This window comes from Hyperolius riggenbachi, chromosome 5, assembly GCF_040937935.1.
Source record: "Hyperolius riggenbachi isolate aHypRig1 chromosome 5, aHypRig1.pri, whole genome shotgun sequence".
Taxonomy (NCBI): domain Eukaryota; kingdom Metazoa; phylum Chordata; class Amphibia; order Anura; family Hyperoliidae; genus Hyperolius; species Hyperolius riggenbachi.
The window spans coordinates 210420-229328 of record NC_090650.1 but is presented as its reverse complement, the minus strand read 5'-3'; the positions used below and the strand labels follow the sequence as shown (position 1 = coordinate 229328).

General features: G+C 46.2%; 1 protein-coding gene across 1 annotated transcript in view; it reads left to right on the top strand.

Annotated features, from left to right (window-relative positions):
• FAM133B (family with sequence similarity 133 member B) overlaps positions 1 to 18909 on the top strand; it is a 156106-nt gene that overhangs the window by 114732 nt on the left and 22465 nt on the right. The window contains exon 9 of the mRNA XM_068235019.1: positions 7545 to 7655. Coding sequence (XP_068091120.1) covers positions 7545 to 7655 — 111 coding nt within the window. The remainder of the gene's footprint in view (positions 1 to 7544; positions 7656 to 18909) is intronic.

Sequence of the window (18909 nt, the reverse complement as noted above, 5' to 3'; positions counted from 1 at the left end):
ATAGGAAGTCATCAGGTGGAGGGAACCTTGTCTTAGTATAGGAAGTCATCTGGGGGAGGGAACCTTGACTTAGTATAGGAAGTCGTCTGGTGGAGGGAACCTTGTCTTAGTATAGGGACTCATCTGGTGGAGGGAACCTTGTCTTAGTATAGGAAGTTATCTGGTGGAGGGAACCTTGACTTAGTATAGGAAGTCATCTGGTGGAGGGAACCTAGTCTTAGTATAGGAAGTCATCTGGGGGAGGGAACCTTGTCTTAGTATAGGGACTCATCTGGTGGAGGGAACCTTGTCTTAGTATAGGGACTCATCTGGTGGAGGGAACCTTGTCTTAGTATAGGACGTCATCTGGTGGAGGGAACCTTGACTTAGTATAGGAAGTCATCTGGTGGAGGGAACCATGTCTTAGTATAGGAAGTCATCTGGTGGAGGGAACCTTGTCTTAGTATAGGAAGTCATCCGGTGGAGGGAACCTTGTCTTAGTATAAGAAGTCATCTGGTGGAGGGAACCTTGACTTAGAAAGTCATCTGGTGGAGGGAACCTTGTCTTAGTATAGGGAGTCATCTGGTGGGGGGAACCTTGTCTTAGTTTAGGAAGTCATCTGGTGGAGGGAACCTTGTCTTAGTACAGGAAGTCGTCTGGTGGAGGGAACCTTGTCTTAGTATAGGAAGTCATCTGGTGGAGGGAACCTTGACTTAGTTTAGGAAGTCATCTGGTGGAGGGAACCTTGTCTTAGTATAGGGAGTCATCTGGTGGGGGGAATCTTGTCTTAGTATAGGGACTCATCTGGTGGAGGGAACCTTGTCTTAGTATAGGAACTCATCCGGTGGAGGGAACCTTGTCTTAGTATAGGGACTCATCTGGTGGAGGGAACCTTGTCTTAGTATAGGGACTCATCTGGTAGAGGGAACCTTGACTTAGTATAGGAAGTCATCTGGTGGAGGGAACCTTGTATTAGTATAGGGAGTCATCTGGTGGAGGGAACCTTGTCTTAGTATAGGAAGTCATCTGGTGGTGGGAACCTTGTCTTAGTATAGGGACTCATCTGGTGGAGGGAACCTTGTCTTAGTATAGGAAGTCATCTGGTGGAGGGAACCTTGTCTTAGTATAGGGAGTCATCTGGTGGAGGGAACCTTGACTTAGTATAGGAAGTTATCTGGTGGAGGGAACCTTGACTTAGTACCACTTTAATATAAATATAAAATTCCTAAGCTTTGACAGGGATAGGGAGTCATCTGGTGGGAGCAAACTTGACTTAGTATAGGGACTCATCTGGTGGAGGGAACCTTGTCTTAGTATAGGAACTCATCCGGTGGAGGGAACCTTGTCTTAGTATAGGGACTCATCTGGTGGAGGGAACCTTGTCTTAGTATAGGGACTCATCTGGGGGAGGGAACCTTGACTTAGTATAGGAAGCCATCTGGTGGAGGGAACCCTGTCTTAGTATAGGAAGTCATCTGGTGGAGGGAACCTTGTCTTCGTATAGGAAGTCTTCTGGTGGAGGGAACCATGTCTTAGTATAGGAAGTCATCTGGTGGAGGGAACCATGTCTTAGTATAGGAAGTCATCTGGTGGAGGGAACCTTGTCTTAGTATAGGGACTCATCTGGTGGAGGGAACCCTGTCTTAGTATAGGAAGTCATCTGGTGGAGGGAACCCTGTCTTAGTATAGGAAGTCATCTGGTGGAGGGAACCTTGACTTAGTATAGGGACTAATCTGGTGGAGGGAACCTTGACTTAGTATAAGAACTCATCCGGTGGAGGGAACCTTGTCTTAGTATAGGAAGTCATCCGGTGAAGGGAACCTTGTCTTAGTATAAGAAGTCATCTGGTGGAGGGAACCTTGACTTAGGAAGTCATCTGGTGGAGGGAACCTTGTCTTAGTATAGGGAGTCATCTGGTGGGGGGAACCTTGTCTTAGTTTAGGAAGTCATCTGGTGGAGGGAACCTTGTCTTAGTATAGGAAGTCGTCTGGTGGAGGGAACCTTGTCTTAGTATCGGAAGTCATCCGGTGGAGGGAACCTTGTCTTAGTATAGGAAGTCATCTGGTGGAGGGAACCTTGACTTAGTATAGGACGTCATCTGGTGAAGGGAACCTTGACTTAGTATAGGGACTAATCTGGTGGAGGGAACCTTGACTTAGTATAAGAACTCATCCGGTGGAGGGAACCTTGTCTTAGTATAGGACGTCATCTGGTGGAGGGAACCTTGACTTAGTATAGGGACTAATCTGGTGGAGGGAACCTTGACTTAGGAAGTCATCTGGTGGAGGGAACCTTGTCTTAGTATAGGGAGTCATCTGGTGGAGGGAACCTTGTCTTAGTTTAGGAAGTCATCTGGTGGAGGGAACCTTGTCTTAGTATAGGAAGTCGTCTGGTGGAGGGAACCTTGTCTTAGTATAGGAAGTCATCTGGTGGAGGGAACCTTGACTTAGTTTAGGAAGTCATCTGGTGGAGGGAACCTTGTCTTAGTATAGGGAGTCATCTGGTGGGGGGAATCTTGTCTTAGTTTAGGAAGTCATCTGGTGGAGGGAACCTTGACTTAGTATAGGGACTCATCTGGTGGAGGGAACCTTGTCTTAGTATAGGAACTCATCCGGTGGAGGGAACCTTGTCTTAGTATAGGGACTCATCTGGTGGAGGGAACCTTGTCTTAGTATATGAAGTCATCTGGTGGAGGGAACCTTGTCTTAGTATAGGGAGTCATCTGGTGGAGGGAACCTTGTCTTAGTATAGGAAGTCATCTGGTGGAGGGAACCTTGACTTAGTATAGGAAGTTATCTGGTGGAGGGAACCTTGACTTAGTATAGGAAGTCATCTGGTGGAGGGAACCCTGTCTTAGTATAGGAAGTCATCTGGGGGAGGGAACCTTGTCTTAGTATAGGGACTCATCTGGTGGAGGGAACCTTGTCTTAGTATAGGACGTCATCTGGTGGAGGGAACCTTGACTTAGTATAGGAAGTCATCAGGTGGAGGGAACCTTGTCTTAGTATAGGAAGTCATCTGGGGGAGGGAACCTTGACTTAGTATAGGAAGTCGTCTGGTGGAGGGAACCTTGTCTTAGTATAGGGACTCATCTGGTGGAGGGAACCTTGTCTTAGTATAGGAAGTTATCTGGTGGAGGGAACCTTGACTTAGTATAGGAAGTCATCTGGTGGAGGGAACCTAGTCTTAGTATAGGAAGTCATCTGGGGGAGGGAACCTTGTCTTAGTATAGGGACTCATCTGGTGGAGGGAACCTTGTCTTAGTATAGGGACTCATCTGGTGGAGGGAACCTTGTCTTAGTATAGGACGTCATCTGGTGGAGGGAACCTTGACTTAGTATAGGAAGTCATCTGGTGGAGGGAACCATGTCTTAGTATAGGAAGTCATCTGGTGGAGGGAACCTTGTCTTAGTATAGGAAGTCATCTGGTGGAGGGAACCTTGACTTAGTATAGGAAGTCATCTGGTGGAGGGAACCTTGTCTTAGTATAAGAAGTCATCTGGTGGAGGGAACCTTGACTTAGTATAGGAAGTCATCTGGTGGAGGGAACCTTGTCTTAGTATAGGAAGTCATCTGGGGGAGGGAACCTTGTCTTAGTATAGGAAGTCATCTGGTGGAGGGAACCTTGTCTTAGTATAGGAAGTCATCTGGTGGAGGGAACCTTGTCTTAGTATAGGAAGTCATCTGGGGGAGGGAACCTTGACTTAGTATAGGAAGTTATCTGGGGGAGGGAACCTTGACTTAGTATAGGAAGTTATCTGGTGGAGGGAACCTTGTCTTAGTATAGGAAGTTATCTGGTGGAGGGAACCTTGTCTTAGTATAGGGACTCATCTGGTGGAGGGAACCTTGTCTTAGTATAGGAAGTCGTCTGGTGGAGGGAACCTTGTCTTAGTATAGGAAGTCATCTGGGGGAGGGAACCTTGTCTTAGTATAGGGACTCATCTGGTGGAGGGAACCTTGTCTTAGTATAGGAAGTCATCTGGTGGAGGGAACCTTGTCTTAGTATAGAGACTCATCTGGTGGAGGGAACCTTGTCTTAGTATAGGGACTCATCTGGTGGAGGGAACCTTGTCTTAGTATAGGAAGTCATCTGGTGGAGGGAACCTTGTCTTAGTATAGGGACTCATCTGGTGAAGGGAACCTTGTCTTAGTATAGGAAGTCATCTGGTGGAGGGAACCTTGTCTTAGTATAGGAAGTCATCTGGTGGAGGGAAACTTGTCTTAGTATAGGGAGTCATCTGGTGGGAGCCATATGAGCTGAAAAGAGGCCTAAGTTGCTTTCCACATATCCCATAAATGTAAAACATAACCGCAATAGTAACTTACATCTCGCAGATAGCAGTGTCGGTAATAAAAAAAAAAAAAAATTAAAAACTTTAGACAACAGCCAATCCAAATGGCAACCCAATCTGAAGGTTCTCGCAAGAAATATCAGGTCACGTAACATAAAGGTCTCATATAATTCCAGGTGAGAAGAAAAATGTCCGGGAAACAACTTATAAGGGGAACTCATTACATCATAATTACCCCAAATGGCTTATAATCCAAGAGAACAAGTGATCCAGTATAGATGTCTTCCATTGGACATAGCGGCCTGCCCCACAAAGGCTAAGCTCCAAAGATCTAATTATGTCTTACTTATTGGTTCTAAGGTTAAATGAAAAGAGCTCCTGCCTCAGGCTCCCCAAAACCAAACCGGACACCCCTTCATTGTAAAGAAATCAACCAGATATTTGCTTGTACTCCTCTTCCCCTTGATATTCATACCAGCAGGCCTAGATTTTAAGACCAATCTACACGATACGATTCTTTGTACGATTCTATTTCGATTCTATTTACGATTCGATTAAATCCGACATGTCCGATCGGGTTCCGATTCAATTCGATTTGCCATTGTTTTGCGATGGCAAATTGAATCGAATCGATTCCCTATCGGACATGTTGGATTTAATCGGATCGTAAATAGAATCTTAATTGAATCGTACAAAGAATCGTATCGTGTAGATTGGGCTTTAGACATGTTATCAATCTGGTCTTGTGCAATCAGTACCAGCTCCTCCAAATCCCTGATGTTGTTAATCCTGAGAAACCTCTGTCACATAGTTGGGGGAGAGACTAACTTCCACAGTGCTGGAATTGGAGCCCTTGCTGCATTAATCATGTGGGGAAGTATGGTTTACTTATAGGACGAAGGTAACAACAAGGAGTTGTGTAGTACATATGTATCAGGGGAGACAGCCAAGGAGATGCCAGACACGTGTTTCGTGATTCCATGTACCTCCGTCCAGAAAGTTTTCAATAGGGGACAACTCCAAGCAATGTGTAAGAGGTCTCCAACCTCCCCCAGACACCTCCAACAGCTGACCGAGACACTTGGAAAAAATGTATGTAGCAATTTAGGAGTCCTATACCAAAGAGTCTGAAATGTAAAATGTTGCTCCTTGGCACTAGTAGAGCGTGCTAACTTATTTGTGTGGACAAACACTGTAGACCACTGATCTGGGGTCAGAGGAGCCGGCAAGAGGGTGTTTCACTATCATTGGTATGGTAGATCAGAATGAGGCTGCTCCTGGAGGAAGAGAGAGTACATCCATGAGAGCGTATATGTTCTGGGAGACTTCTCCAAGCACTTCTGGTCAAAGGCCGAAGGGGACAATAAAACCTTTTCTTTAAGCTGTGCAAATAGAGCATAATGCCTGATTTGGAAGTATAGCCATCTAGGAATTGACAAGCTACTATCAGGGCATTGGATCACAGAAATTTCTAACTTGTGGCAAAATGGAGAATTCTAGGGAGTTCTGACCATGTAGATAAGTAAGTGGAAGAGTCCACCAGTGTAAAGTCTGGGTTCCCCACCAAGGGAGACGTTATTCCAGGAACGTTAGACAGATGAGAGCTGGAGCAGTATTTTTGAAAAGCTGAATGTGTAGCCATAATCAAAGGGCGATCAACCTTCAGGATCTCAAAAGCTTTATTGGTAACCCAAACCAGACCCCGAAGGGGAATACCACATATATAACTCTCAATGAACGTTCAGTCTCTGCAGGGTGGGGCGACCACCATCCAATCAGACACTCTTAAAAGATGCGCTGCCAGGTAATAGTTTTCAATTCGGCAAACCTGCACCTCCTAAGTTACATGGAAGGGAGACTAGTCTGTCTCTAATCCAAACCTTGTTGTGGGCCCAAACAAATTTGTTTATCATTTTCTGATGAGTCTGAAAAGAATTGGGAGGAACATCAGTAGGAATCATTTGCAATAAATACAGAAGTTTGGGTAAAATTTTCATTTTCATTACCAACATTCTCCAAAACCATGAGAGACCCTGGAGCTTTGACCAATCTGAAATATCCGACATAGTTTAGGGAAAACTGCTTACTCAAGTCCTTTGGGAGCTTAATATCCAAATAAATGATTGCTACCTGTTCCCAGCTGAAATGGATACTGAGCCTTATAAACCACCACCTCCGACCATGTAAGAGTCACGCCCAAAGCCCACCATTTCACAAAGGTTATCTTTAGATTAGATAACTCACCAAAAGCTCTAAACTCTTTCATCAAAGCAGGGAGAGTAATTGAGGGGTCTGTCAGAAAAAAAATAGCATGTTGTCTGCAAAATCTGCGATTATAAATTCTTATGCCCAATTGTCACACCTTTTATGTCCTTATGGGCCCAAACCAGGTTTAGGAAAGTTTCAAGGGTGAGAACATAGATTAGAGGAGAAAGTGGGCACCCCTGGCGTGTACCATTTGTGATACATAAGTGAGCTGAAAGGGCCTCATTATCTTTAACACACGCCAAGGGGTTGGAGTAGAGAAGACCTATCCAAGAAAGCAGGGAAGGCCCAAAACCCAGCAACTTTAGTACAGCCCTCATGTAATCCCAAGCCACTATGTCAAAGTCCTTCTCGGCTTCTGTGGAGAGGAAAAACCACTTCACAGCATGCCGAAAAAGCCAATTGTGGATACCCAGAGCTTTAGTGGTGTCCCTCCCCTCTTTGTCAGGGACAACCCCCACTTTGTCTAAATTTATCACAGAAGGGAGCAGCGGGAGAGCCTGTTAGCCAATTATCTTGGCATCATTGTTTAAGAAGGATATCGGGCGGTAGATGTAGGCTTCTAAAAATTGCTGGGAGGGCCATGATAGAATTAAACGCCACAACAAAGTAAGGCGCTAATTTCTTTGCAAAGGCCTTTATAATAAAGAGAAGATAGGCCATCCGAGCCAGGGCTCTTCCCCGCCTTGAGATGTTTGACCGTAAGCAGGAACTCGGAAATGTAGATAGGGGCATCTCACTCCTGGACCACCTTGGGTTTGAATCCCTGGAAACCATATTTCCATATGAAAGAGAATATTACATCTCTCCTTTTAGCAATACTTAAAGGATTAGAAGATGTGGGGGAGAGTTTGTAAAGCTCCATGAAGTACTGACGAAATAATTCTGTAATGGCCTGATGGGTATCGTGTAACTGGCCCTTTTGCTCTTTTACTGCATTGATCTGCTGCTTTTTTCTTTTGAGCCTTCTGGCCAGCATTATAATTTCATTTACTATTTCTACAGGATGGAAAGGATGTAAGTAGGAAGAGGAAACGACCTGATGATGATGAGGATGATGATGAGGACCACAGAGCTTCTTCTCATGACTCCTCTCTCTCAAAATCTGATGAGGAGGTGAGTCAGCTGCAACAAAGAAATATAATCTCATTATAGTAAACTCTGTTATAGTAAAACTTTGCTAGGTCCTGTTGTAAGTATAAATAGCTGCAGGAGATGTCAGTGCTATGTAAATCCTACTAATATTATAAATGGGAAAGTTCGGATGTTTGTAACTTGATCATGCAAAAATGGCTGAACGGATGTGAATGAAATTTGGCACACACATAGTACATTACCTGGAATAACATATAGGATACTTTTTATCCTCATAACCAAAAAGGGGGCGGAGGCAAATACAAATTTCACTGGAAAATGTAAACTGCAGCCATTCTTACACTGTTAATGGCAGGGTTCTCACACTTTGCACAGTTGGTCATTGGGTGACTGGGATTAATATTCAGAAAGGTGGGTGGAGCCTATAAAAGCCAATCAAAATTCACCTATTTATTTTCAAGGGGAATATTTACATTGCTGCCATTCTTGCACTGTTAATGGCACAAGCCTCAAACCTGGTACAGTTGGTCATTGGATGACTGGGGTTCAATTTCAGAAATGGGGGTGGAGCCACAAACAGTCAATCAGATTTGTTTAACCACTTGAGGACCATGAGCTTTACCCCCCTTAAGGACCAGGCACTTTTTTTCCGTTTAGACCACTGCAGCTTTCACGGTTTATTGCTCGCTCATACAACCTACCACCTAAATGAATTTTGGCTCCTTTTCTTGTCACTAATAAAGCTTTCTTTTGGTGCTATTTGATTGCTGCTGCGATTTTTACTTTTTATTATATTCATCAAAAACATGAATTTTGGCAAAAAAATGATTTTTTTTAACTTTCTGTGCTGACATTTTTCAAATAAAGTAAAATTTCTGTATACATGCAGCACGAAAAATGTGGACAAACATGTTTTTGATAAAAAAAAAAAACCATTCAGCGTATATTTATTGGTTTGGGCAAAAGTTATAGCGTTTACAAACTATGGTGCAAAAAGTGAATTTTCCAATTTTCCAGCATCTCTGACTTTTCTGACCCCCTGTCAGGTTTCATGAGGGGCTAGAATTCCAGGATAGTGTAAATACCCCCCAAATGACCCCATTTTGGAAAGAAGACATCCCAAAGTATTCACTGAGAGGCATAGTGAGTTCATAGATTTTATTTTTTGTCACAAGTAAGTGGAAAATGACACTTTGTGACAAAAAAAAAAAAAGTTTCCATTTCTTCTAACTTGCGACAAAAAAAATTAAATCTGCCACAGACTCACTATGCTCCTCTCTGAATACCTTGAAGTGTCTACTTTCCAAAATGGGGTCATTTGTGGGGTGTGTTTACTGACCTGACATTTTGGGGGGTGCTAAATTGTAAGCACCCCTGTAAAGCCTAAAGGTGCTCATTGCACTTTGGGCCCCTTAGCGCAGTTAGGCTGCAAAAAAGTGCCACACGTGGTATTGCCGTACTCAGGAGAAGTAGTATAATGTGTTTTGGGGTGTATTTTTACACATACCCATGCTGGGTGGGAGAAATATCTCCGTAAATGACCATTGTTTGATTTTTTTTTACACACAATTGTCCATTTACAGAGGTATTTCTCCCACCCAGCATGGATATGTGTAAAAATACACCCCAAAACACATTATACTACTTCTCCTGAGTACGGCGATACCACATGTGTGGCACTTTTTTGCACCCTAACTGCGCTAAAGGGCCCAAAGTCCAATGAGTACCTTTAGGATTTCACAGGTCATTTTTGTTTCAAGACTACTCCTCACAGTTTAGGGCCCCTAAAATGCCAGGGCAGTATAGGAACTCCACTAATGACCCCATTTTAGAAAGAAGACACCCCAAGGTATTCCGTTAGGAGCATGGTGAGTTCATAGAAGATTTTATTTTTTTGTCACAAGTTAGCGGAAATTGATTTTAATTGTTTTTTTTTCACAAAGTGTCATTTTCCGCTAACTTGTGACAAAAAATAAAATCTTCTATGAACTCACCATACTCCTAACGGAATACCTTGGGGTGTCTTCTTTCTAAAATTAGGTCATTTGTGGGGTTCCTATACTGCCCTGGCATTTTAGGGACCCTAAACCGTGAGGAGTAGTGTTGAACCCAAATGTCGCAAAATGACCTGTGAAATCCTGAAGGTACTCATTGGACTTTGGGCCCCTTAGTGCACTTAGGGTGTAAAAAAGTGCCACACATGTGGTACTGCCGTACTCAGGAGAAGTAGTATAATGTGTTTTGGGGTGTATTTTTACACATACCCATGCTGGGTGGGAGAAATATCTCTGTAAATGACAATTGTTTGATTTTTTTTACACACAATTGTCCATTTACAGAGAGATTTATCCCACTCAGCATGGGTATGTGTAAAAATACACCCCAAAACACATTATACTACTTTTCCTGAGTACGGCGGTACCACATGTGTGACACTTTTTTTCAGCCTAGGTGCGCTAAGGGGCCCAACTGTGGGCGATCAGGGGGCAGGGGGGAGGAAATCAGTGTGCTTGGGTGCAGACTAGGGTGGCTGCAGCCTGCCCTGGTGGTCCCTCGGACACTGGGACCACCAGGGCAGGAGGCAGCCTGTATAATACACTTTGTATACATTACAAAGTGTATTATACACTTTGTATGCGGCGATCCGGGTGCTAGTAACCCGCCGGCGCTTCCTAACGGCCGGCGGGTTACAGCGCGAGGTGGGCGGAGCCAGTCCCCGGCGGCCGATCGCGTCACGAATTACGCGATCGCGCCGCCCATGCCCCTACAAGGACCGCCGCCATTTGTCAATACGGCGGTCCTTGCGGGGTCCACTTCCCGGCCGCCAATTTTATATACGGCGGTCGGGAAGTGGTTAATTCCAATGCAAATTATTGATGCCAAACACCGCAAAGCTCACAAACTTGGTAATTGATTAATTGTGTGTTAGGGTTACGAAAGTGGGCACAGCCAACACCAGCCAAATACATAAGCGGGCAACGCCGGGTCATAAGTGGGCGGAGACAAATACAAATTTTACTGGGAAAATGTAAACAGCAGCCATTCTTACACTGCTAATGGTAGGGTTCTCAAACTTTGCACAGTTGGTTACTGGGTGACTGGGATTAAAATTCAGAAAAGTGGGTGGAGCCTACAAAAGCCAATCAAAAATTACCTATTGATTTTTCAGGGGGATATTTCATTGCTGCCCTCCTTGCACTGTTAATGGCACAAGCCTCAAACCTGGTACAGTTGGTCATTGGGTGACTGGGGTTTAAATTGATAAAAGGGGTGGAGCCACAAACAGGCAATCTGATTTGTTTCATTTAACGCAGGTTATTGATGCCAATGACCGCAAAGCTCACAAACTTGGTCATTGGGTAATTGATTAATTGTGTGCTAGGGTTAGGAAAAGTGGGTGCAGCCAACACCAGCCAAATACATAATCGGGCAATGCCGGGTCATCAGTGGGTGGAGACAAATACAAATTTCACTGAGAAAATGTAAACTGCAGCCATTCTTACACTGTTAATGGCAGGGTTCTCAAACTTTGCACAATTGGTCACTGGGTGACTGGGATTAATATTCAGAAAAGTGGGTGGTGCCTACAAAAGCCAATCAAAATCCACCTATTGATTTTCAAGGGCAATATGTAATTGCTGCCATTCTTGCACTGTTAATGGCACAAGCCTTAAACCTGGTACAGTTGGTCATTGGGTGACTGGGGTTCAAATTCAGAAAAAGGGATGGGGCCACAAACCGCCAATCAGATTTGTTTCATTTCAGTGCAAATTATTGATGCCAAAGACAGCAAAGCTCACAAATTTGGTCATTGAGTAATTGTGTGTTAGGGTTAGAAAAAGTAGGTGGAGCCAACACCAGCCAAATACATACCCAAACAATGTCAGGACATCAGTGGGCAGAGAAAATTACAAATTTAATTGGGAAAATGTAAATTGCAGCCATTCTCTCATTAAGCTGCACTAGCGCAGTATAGCGCACGCTGAGGTCGCCCTCCTTTCATTAAGCTGCACTACCGCAGCATAGCGTGTGCTGAGCGCGCCCTCCTCTCAATGAGCTGCACTACCGCAGCATAGCATGCGCTGAGCGCGCCCTCCTCTCAATAAGCTGCACTACCGCAGCACAGCACACGCTGAGCTTGCGCTCCTCTCATTAAGCTGCACTACCGCAGCACAGAGCACGCTGAGGTCGCCCTCCTTTCATTAAGCTGCACTACCGCAGCATAGCGCACGCTGAGCTCGCCCTCCTCTCATTAAGCTGCACTACCGCAGCATAGCGTGTGCTGAGCTCGCCTTCCTCTCAATAAGCTGCACTACCACAGCATAGCGTGTGCTGAGCGCGCCCTCCTCTCAATAAGCTGCACTACCGCAGCATAGCATGCGCTGAGCTCGCCCTCCTCTCATTAAGCTGCACTACCACAGCATAGCGCACGCTGAGCTCGCCCTCCTCTCATTAAGCTGCACTACCGCAGCATAGCGTGTGCTGAGCTCGCCTTCCTCTCAATAAGCTGCACTACCACAGCATAGCGTGTGCTGAGCGCGCCCTCCTCTCAATAAGCTGCACTACCGCAGCATAGCGCACGCTGAGCTCGCCCTCCTCTCATTAAGCTGCACTACCGCAGCATAGCATGCGCTGAGCGCGCCCTCCCTTCAATAAGCTGCACTACCGCAGCATAGCGCACGCTGAGCTCGCCCTCCTCTCATTAAGCTGCACTACCGCAGCATAGCGTGTGCTGAGCGCGCCCTCCTCTCATTAAGCTGCACTACCGCAGCAGAGCGTGTGCTGAGCTCACACTCCTCTCATTAAGCTGCACTACCGCAGCATAGCGCACGCTGAGCGCGCCCTCCTCTCAATAAGCTGCACTACCGCAGCATAGCGTGTGCTGAGTGCGCCCTCCTCTCAATAAGCTGCACTACCGCAGCATAGCATGCGCTTAGCGCGCCCTCCTCTCGATAAGCTGCACTAGAGCAGCATAGCATGCGCTGAGCGCGCCCTCCTCTCAATAAGCTGCACTACCGCAGCATAGCGCACGCTGAGCTCGCCCTCCTCTCATTAAGCTGCACTACCGCAGCATAGCATGCGCTGAGCGCGCCCTCCTCTCAATAAGCTGCACTACCGCAGCATAGCGCACGCTGAGCTCGCCCTCCTCTCATTAAGCTGCACTACCGCAGCATAGCGTGTGCTGAGCGCGCCCTCCTCTCATTCAGCTGCACTACCACAGCATACTATGTGCTGAGCTCGCCCTCCTCTCAATAAGCTGCACTAACGCAGCATAGCGCACGCTGAGCTCGCCCTCCTCTCATTAAGCTGCACTACCGCAGCATAGCATGCGCTGAGCGCGCCCTCCTCTCATTAAGCTGCACTACCGCAGCACAGCGCACGCTGAGCTCACCCTCCTCTCATTAAGCTGCACTACCGCAGCATAGCGTGTGCTGAGCTCGCCCTCCTCTCAATAAGCTGCACTACCGCAGCATAGCATGCGCTGAGCTCGCCCTCCTCTCATTAAGCTGCACTACCGCAGCACAGAGCACGCTGAGCTTGCCCTCCTTTCAATAAGCTGCACTACCGCAGCATAGCATGCGCTGAGCTTGCCCTCCTCTCATTAAGCTGCACTACCGCAGCATAGCGCACGCTGTGCTCGCGCTCCTCTCATTATGCTGAACTTCTACAGCATAGCGTGTGCTGAGCTCACCCTCCTCTCATTAAGCTGCACTACCGCAGCATAGCGCACGCTGAGCTCGCCCTCCTCTCATTAAGCTGCACTACCGCAGCATAGCGTGTGCTGAGCTCGCCTTCCTCTCAATAAGCTGCACTACCGCAGCATAGCGTGTGCTGAGCGCGCCCTCCTCTCAATAAGCTGCACTACCGGAGCATAGCATGCGCTGAGCGCGCCCTCTTCTCAATAAGCTGCACTACCGCAGCATAGCATGCGCTGAGCACGCCCTCCTCTCAATAAGCTGCACTACCGCAGCATAGCGCACTCTGAGCTCGCCCTCCTCTCATTAAGCTGCACTAAAGCAGCATAGCATGCACTGAGCGCGCCCTCCTCTCAATAAGCTACACTACCGCAGCATAGCGCACGCTGAGCTCACCCTCCTCTCATTAAGCTGCACTACCGCAGCATAGCATGCACTGAGCTCGCACTCCTCTCATTAAGCTGCACTACCGCAGCATAGCATGCGCTGAGCTCGCCCTGCTCTCATTCAGCTGCACTACCACAGCATACTATGTGCTGAGCGCACCCTCCTCTCATTAAGCTGCACTACCGCAGCATAGCGTGTGCTGAGCGCGCCCTCCTCTCATTAAGCTGCACTACCGCAGCATAGCATGCGCTGAGCTCGCCCTCCTCTCATTAAGCTGCACTACCGCAGCATAGCGTGTGCTGAGCTCGCCCTCCTCTCATTAAGCTGCACTACCGCAGCATAGCGTGTGCTGAGCTCGCCCTCCTCTCATTAAGCTGCACTACCGCAGCATAGCATGCGCTGAGCTCGCCCTCCTCTCATTAAGCTGCACTACCGCAGCACAGAGCACGCTGAGCTTGCCCTCCTTTCAATAAGCTGCACTACCGCAGCATAGCGTGTGCTGAGCTCGCCTTCCTCTCAATAAGCTGCACTACCTCAGCATAGCATGCACTGAGCTCGCCCTCCTCTCATTCAGCTGCACTACCTCAGCATAGCATGCACTGAGCGCGCCCTCCTCTCATTAAGCTGCACTACCGCAGCACAGTGCACGCTGAGCTCGCCCTCCTCTCTTAAGCTGCACTACCTCAGCATAGCATGCACTGAGCTCGCCCTCCTCTCATTAAGCTGCACTACCTCAGCATAGCATGCGCTGAGCTCGCCCTCCTCTCATTAAGCTGCACTACCGCAGCATAGCATGCGCTGAGCTCGCCCTCCTCTCGTTAAGCTGCACTACCGCAGCATAGCGCACGCTGAGCTCGTCCTCCTCTCAATAAGCTACATTACCGCAGCATAGCGCACGCTGAGCGCGCCCTCCTCTCATTAAGCTGCACTACCGCAGCATAGCATGCGCTGAGCTCGCCCTCCTCTCATTAAGCTGCACTACCACAGCATAGCATGCACTGAGATCGCCCTCCTCTCATTCAGCTGCACTACCGCAGCATAGCGTGTGCTGAGCTCGCCCTCCTCTCATTAAGCTGCACTACCGCAGCATAGCATGCGCTGAGCTCGCCCTCCTCTCATTAAGCTGCACTACCACAGCATAGCATGCACTGAGCTCGCCCTCCTCTCATTCAGCTGCACTACCGCAGCATAGCGTGTGCTGAGCTTGCCCTTCTCTCATTAAGCTGCACTACCGTGTGCTGAGCTCGCCCTTCTCTCATTAAGCTGCACTACCGCAGCATAGCGTGTGCTGAGCTCGCCCTTCTCTCATTAAGCTGCACTACCGCAGCATCGCGTGCACTGAGCTCACCCTCCTTTCATCAACCACTTAAGGACCACAGTCTTTTCGCCCCTTCAGGACCAGAGCCTTTTTCTCCATTCAGACCACTGCAGCTTTCACGGTTTATTGCTCGGTCATACAACCTACCACCTAAAGGAATTTTACCTCCTTTTCTTGTCACTAATACAGCTTTCTTTTGCTGCTATTTGATTGCTGCTGCGAGTTTTAGTTTTTATTATATTCATCAAAAAAGACATGAATTTTGGCAAAAAAATGACTTTTTTAACTTGCTGTGCTGACATTTTTCAAATAAAGTAAAATTTCCTATACATTTGAGCGCGAAAGTTATTCTGCTACATGTCTTTCATAAAAAAAAAAACATTCAGTGTATATTTATTGGATTGGGTAAAAGTTAAGTTATAGCGTTAACAAACTATGGTGCCAAAAGTGAATTTTCCCATTTTCAAGCATCTCTGACTTTTCTGCGCACCTGTCAGGTTTCATGAGGGGCTAAAATTCCAGGATAGTACAAATACCCCCCAAATGACCCCATTTTGGAAAGAAGACATCCCAAAGTATTTAGTGAGAGGCATGGTGAGTTCATAGAAGATTTTATTTTTTGTCACAAGTTAGGAAAATGACACTTTGTGACAACAACAACAACAAAAAAAAGTTTCCATTTCTTCTAACTTGCGACAAAAAAAAATTAAATCTGCCACGGACTCACTATGCTCCTCTCTGAATACCTTGAAGTGTCTACTTTCCAAAATGGGGTCATTTGTGGGGTGTGTTCACTGTCCTGGCATTTTGGGGGGTGCCTAATTGTAAGCACCCCTGTAAAGCCTAAAGATGCTCATTGGACTTTGGGCCCCTTAGCGCAGTTAGGCTGCAAAAAAGTGCCACACATGTGGTATTGCCGTACTCAGGAGAAGTAGTATAATGTGTTTTGGGGTGTATTTTTACACATACCCATGCTGGGTGGGAGAAATATCTCCGTAAATGACAATTGTTTTATTATTTTTTACACACAATTGTCTATTTATAGAGATATTTCTCCCGCTCAGCATGGGTATGTGGAAAAATACACCCCAAAACACATTATACTACTTCTCCTGAGTACGGCGATACCACATGTGTGGCACTTTTTTGCACCCTAACTGCGCTAAGCGGCCCAAAGTCCAATGAGTACCTTTAGGATTTCACAGGTCATTTTGAGACATTTCGTTTCAAGACTACTCCTCACGGTTTAGGGCCCCTAAAATGCCAGGACAGTATAGGAACCCCACAAATTACTCCATTTTAGAAAGAAGACACCCCAAGGTATTCCGTTAGGAGCATGGTGAGTTCATAGAAGATTTTATTTTTTGTCACAAGTTAGCGGAAATTGATTTTAATTGTTTTTTTTTCACAAAGTGTCATTTTCCGCTAACTTGTGACAAAAAATAAAATCTTCTATGAACTCACCATACTCCTAACGGAATACCTTGGGGTGTCTTCTTTCTAAAATGGGGTCATTTGTGGGGTTCCTATACTGCCCTGGCATTTTAGGGGCCCTAAACCGTGAGGAGTAGTCTTGAAACCAAATGTCGCAAAATGACCTGTGAAATCTTAAAGGTACTCATTGGATTTTGGGCCCCTTAGCGCACTTAAGGTGCAAAAAAGTGCCACACATGTGGTACCGCCGTACTCAGGAGAAGTAGTACAATGTGTTTTGGGGTGTATTTTTACACATACCCATGCTGGGTGGGAGAAATATCTCTGTAAATGACAATTGTTTGATTTTTTTTTTTACACACAATTGTCCATTTACAGAGAGATTTCTCCCACCCAGCATGGGTATGTGTAAAAATACACCCTAAAACACAATATACTACTTCTTCTGAGTACGGCGATACCACATGTGTGACACTTTTGCAACCTAGGTGCGCTAAGGGGCCTAACGTCCTATTCACAGGTCATTTTGAGGCATTTGGATTCTAGACTACTGCTCACGGTTTAGGGCCCCTAAAATGCCAGGGCAGTATAGGAACCCCACAAGTGACTCCATTTTAGAAAGAAGACACCCCAAGGTATTCCGTTAGGGGTATGGTGAGTTCATAGAAGATTTTTTTTTTTTGTCACAAGTTAGCGGAAAATGACACTTTGTGAAAAAAAAAAACAATACATATCAATTTCTGCTAACTTGTGACAAAAAATAAAATCTTCTATGAACTCATCATACACCTAACAGAATACCTTGGGGTGTATTCTTTCTAAAATGGGGTCATTTGTGGGGTTCCTATACTGCCCTGGCATTTTAGGGGCCCTAAACCGTGAGGAGTAGTCTTGAACCCAAATGTCTCAAAATGACCTGTGAAATCCTAAAGGTACTCATTGGACTTTGGGCCCCTTAGCACAGTTAGGCTGCAAAAAAGTGTCACACATGTGGTATAGCCATACTCAGGAGAAGTAGTATAATGTGTTTTGTGGTGTATTTTTACACATACCCATGCTGGGTGGGAGAAATATCTCTGTAAATGACACATTTTTGATTTTTTTTACACACAATTGTCCATTTACAGAGAGATTTCTCCCACCCAGCATGGGTATGTGTAAAAATACACCACAAAACACATTATACTACTTCTCCTGAGTATGGCTATACCACATGTGTGACACTTTTTTGCAGCCTAGGTGCGCTAAGGGGCCCAACGTCCTATTCACAGGTCATTTTGAGGCATTTGTTTTCTAGACTACTCCTCACGGTTTAGGGCCCCTAAAATGCCAGGGCAGTATAGGACCCCCACAAGTGACTCCATTTTAGAAAGAAGACACCCCAAGGTATTCCGTTAGGGGTATGGTGAGTTCATAGAAGATTTTATTTTTTGTCACAAGTTAGTGAAAAATGACACTTTGTGAAAAAAACAATAAAAATCCAATTTCCGCTAACTTTTGATAAAAAATAAAATCTTCTATGAACTCATCATACACCTAACAGAATACCTTGGGGTGTCTTCTTTCTAAAATGGGGTCACTTGTGGGGTTCCTATACTGCCCTGGCATTTTACGGGCCCAAAACTGTGAGTAGTCTGGAAACCAAATTTCTCAAAATGACTGTTCAGGGGTATAAGCATCTGCAAATTTTGATGACAGGTGGTCTATGAGGGGGCAAATTTTGTGGAACCGGTCATAAGCAGGGTGGCCTTTTAGATGACAGGTTGTATTGGGCCTGATCTGATGGATAGGAGTGCTAGGGGGGTGACAGGAGGTGATTGATGGGTGTCTCAGGGGGCGGTTAGAGGGGAAAATAGATGCAATCAATGCACTGGGGAGGTGATCGGAAGGGGGTCTGAGGGTTTGGCCGAGTGATCAGGAGCCCACACGGGGCAAATTAGGGCCTGATCTGATGGGTAGGTGTGCTAGGGGGTGACAGGAGGTGATTGATGGGTGTCTCAAGGTGTGATTAGAGGGGGGAAATAGATACAAGCAATGCACTAGCGAGGTGATCAGGGCTGGAGTCTGAGGGCATTCTGAGGTGTGGGCAGGTGATTGGGTACCCGCAAGGGGCAGATTAGGGTCTATTCTGATGGGTAACAGTGACAGGTGGTGATAGGGGGTGATTGATGGGTAATTAGTGGGTGTTTAGAGGAGAGAAGAGATGTAAACACTGCACTTGGGAGGTGATCTGATGTCGGATCTGCGGGCGATCTATTGGTGTGGGTGGGTGATCAGATTGCCCGCAAGGGGCAGGTTAGGGGCTGATTGGTGGGTGGCAGTGACAGGGGGTGATTGATGGGTGGCAGTGACAGGGGGTGATTGATAGGTGATTGACAGGTGATCAGTGGGTTATTACAGGGAATAACAGATGTAAATATTGCACTGGCGAATTGATAAG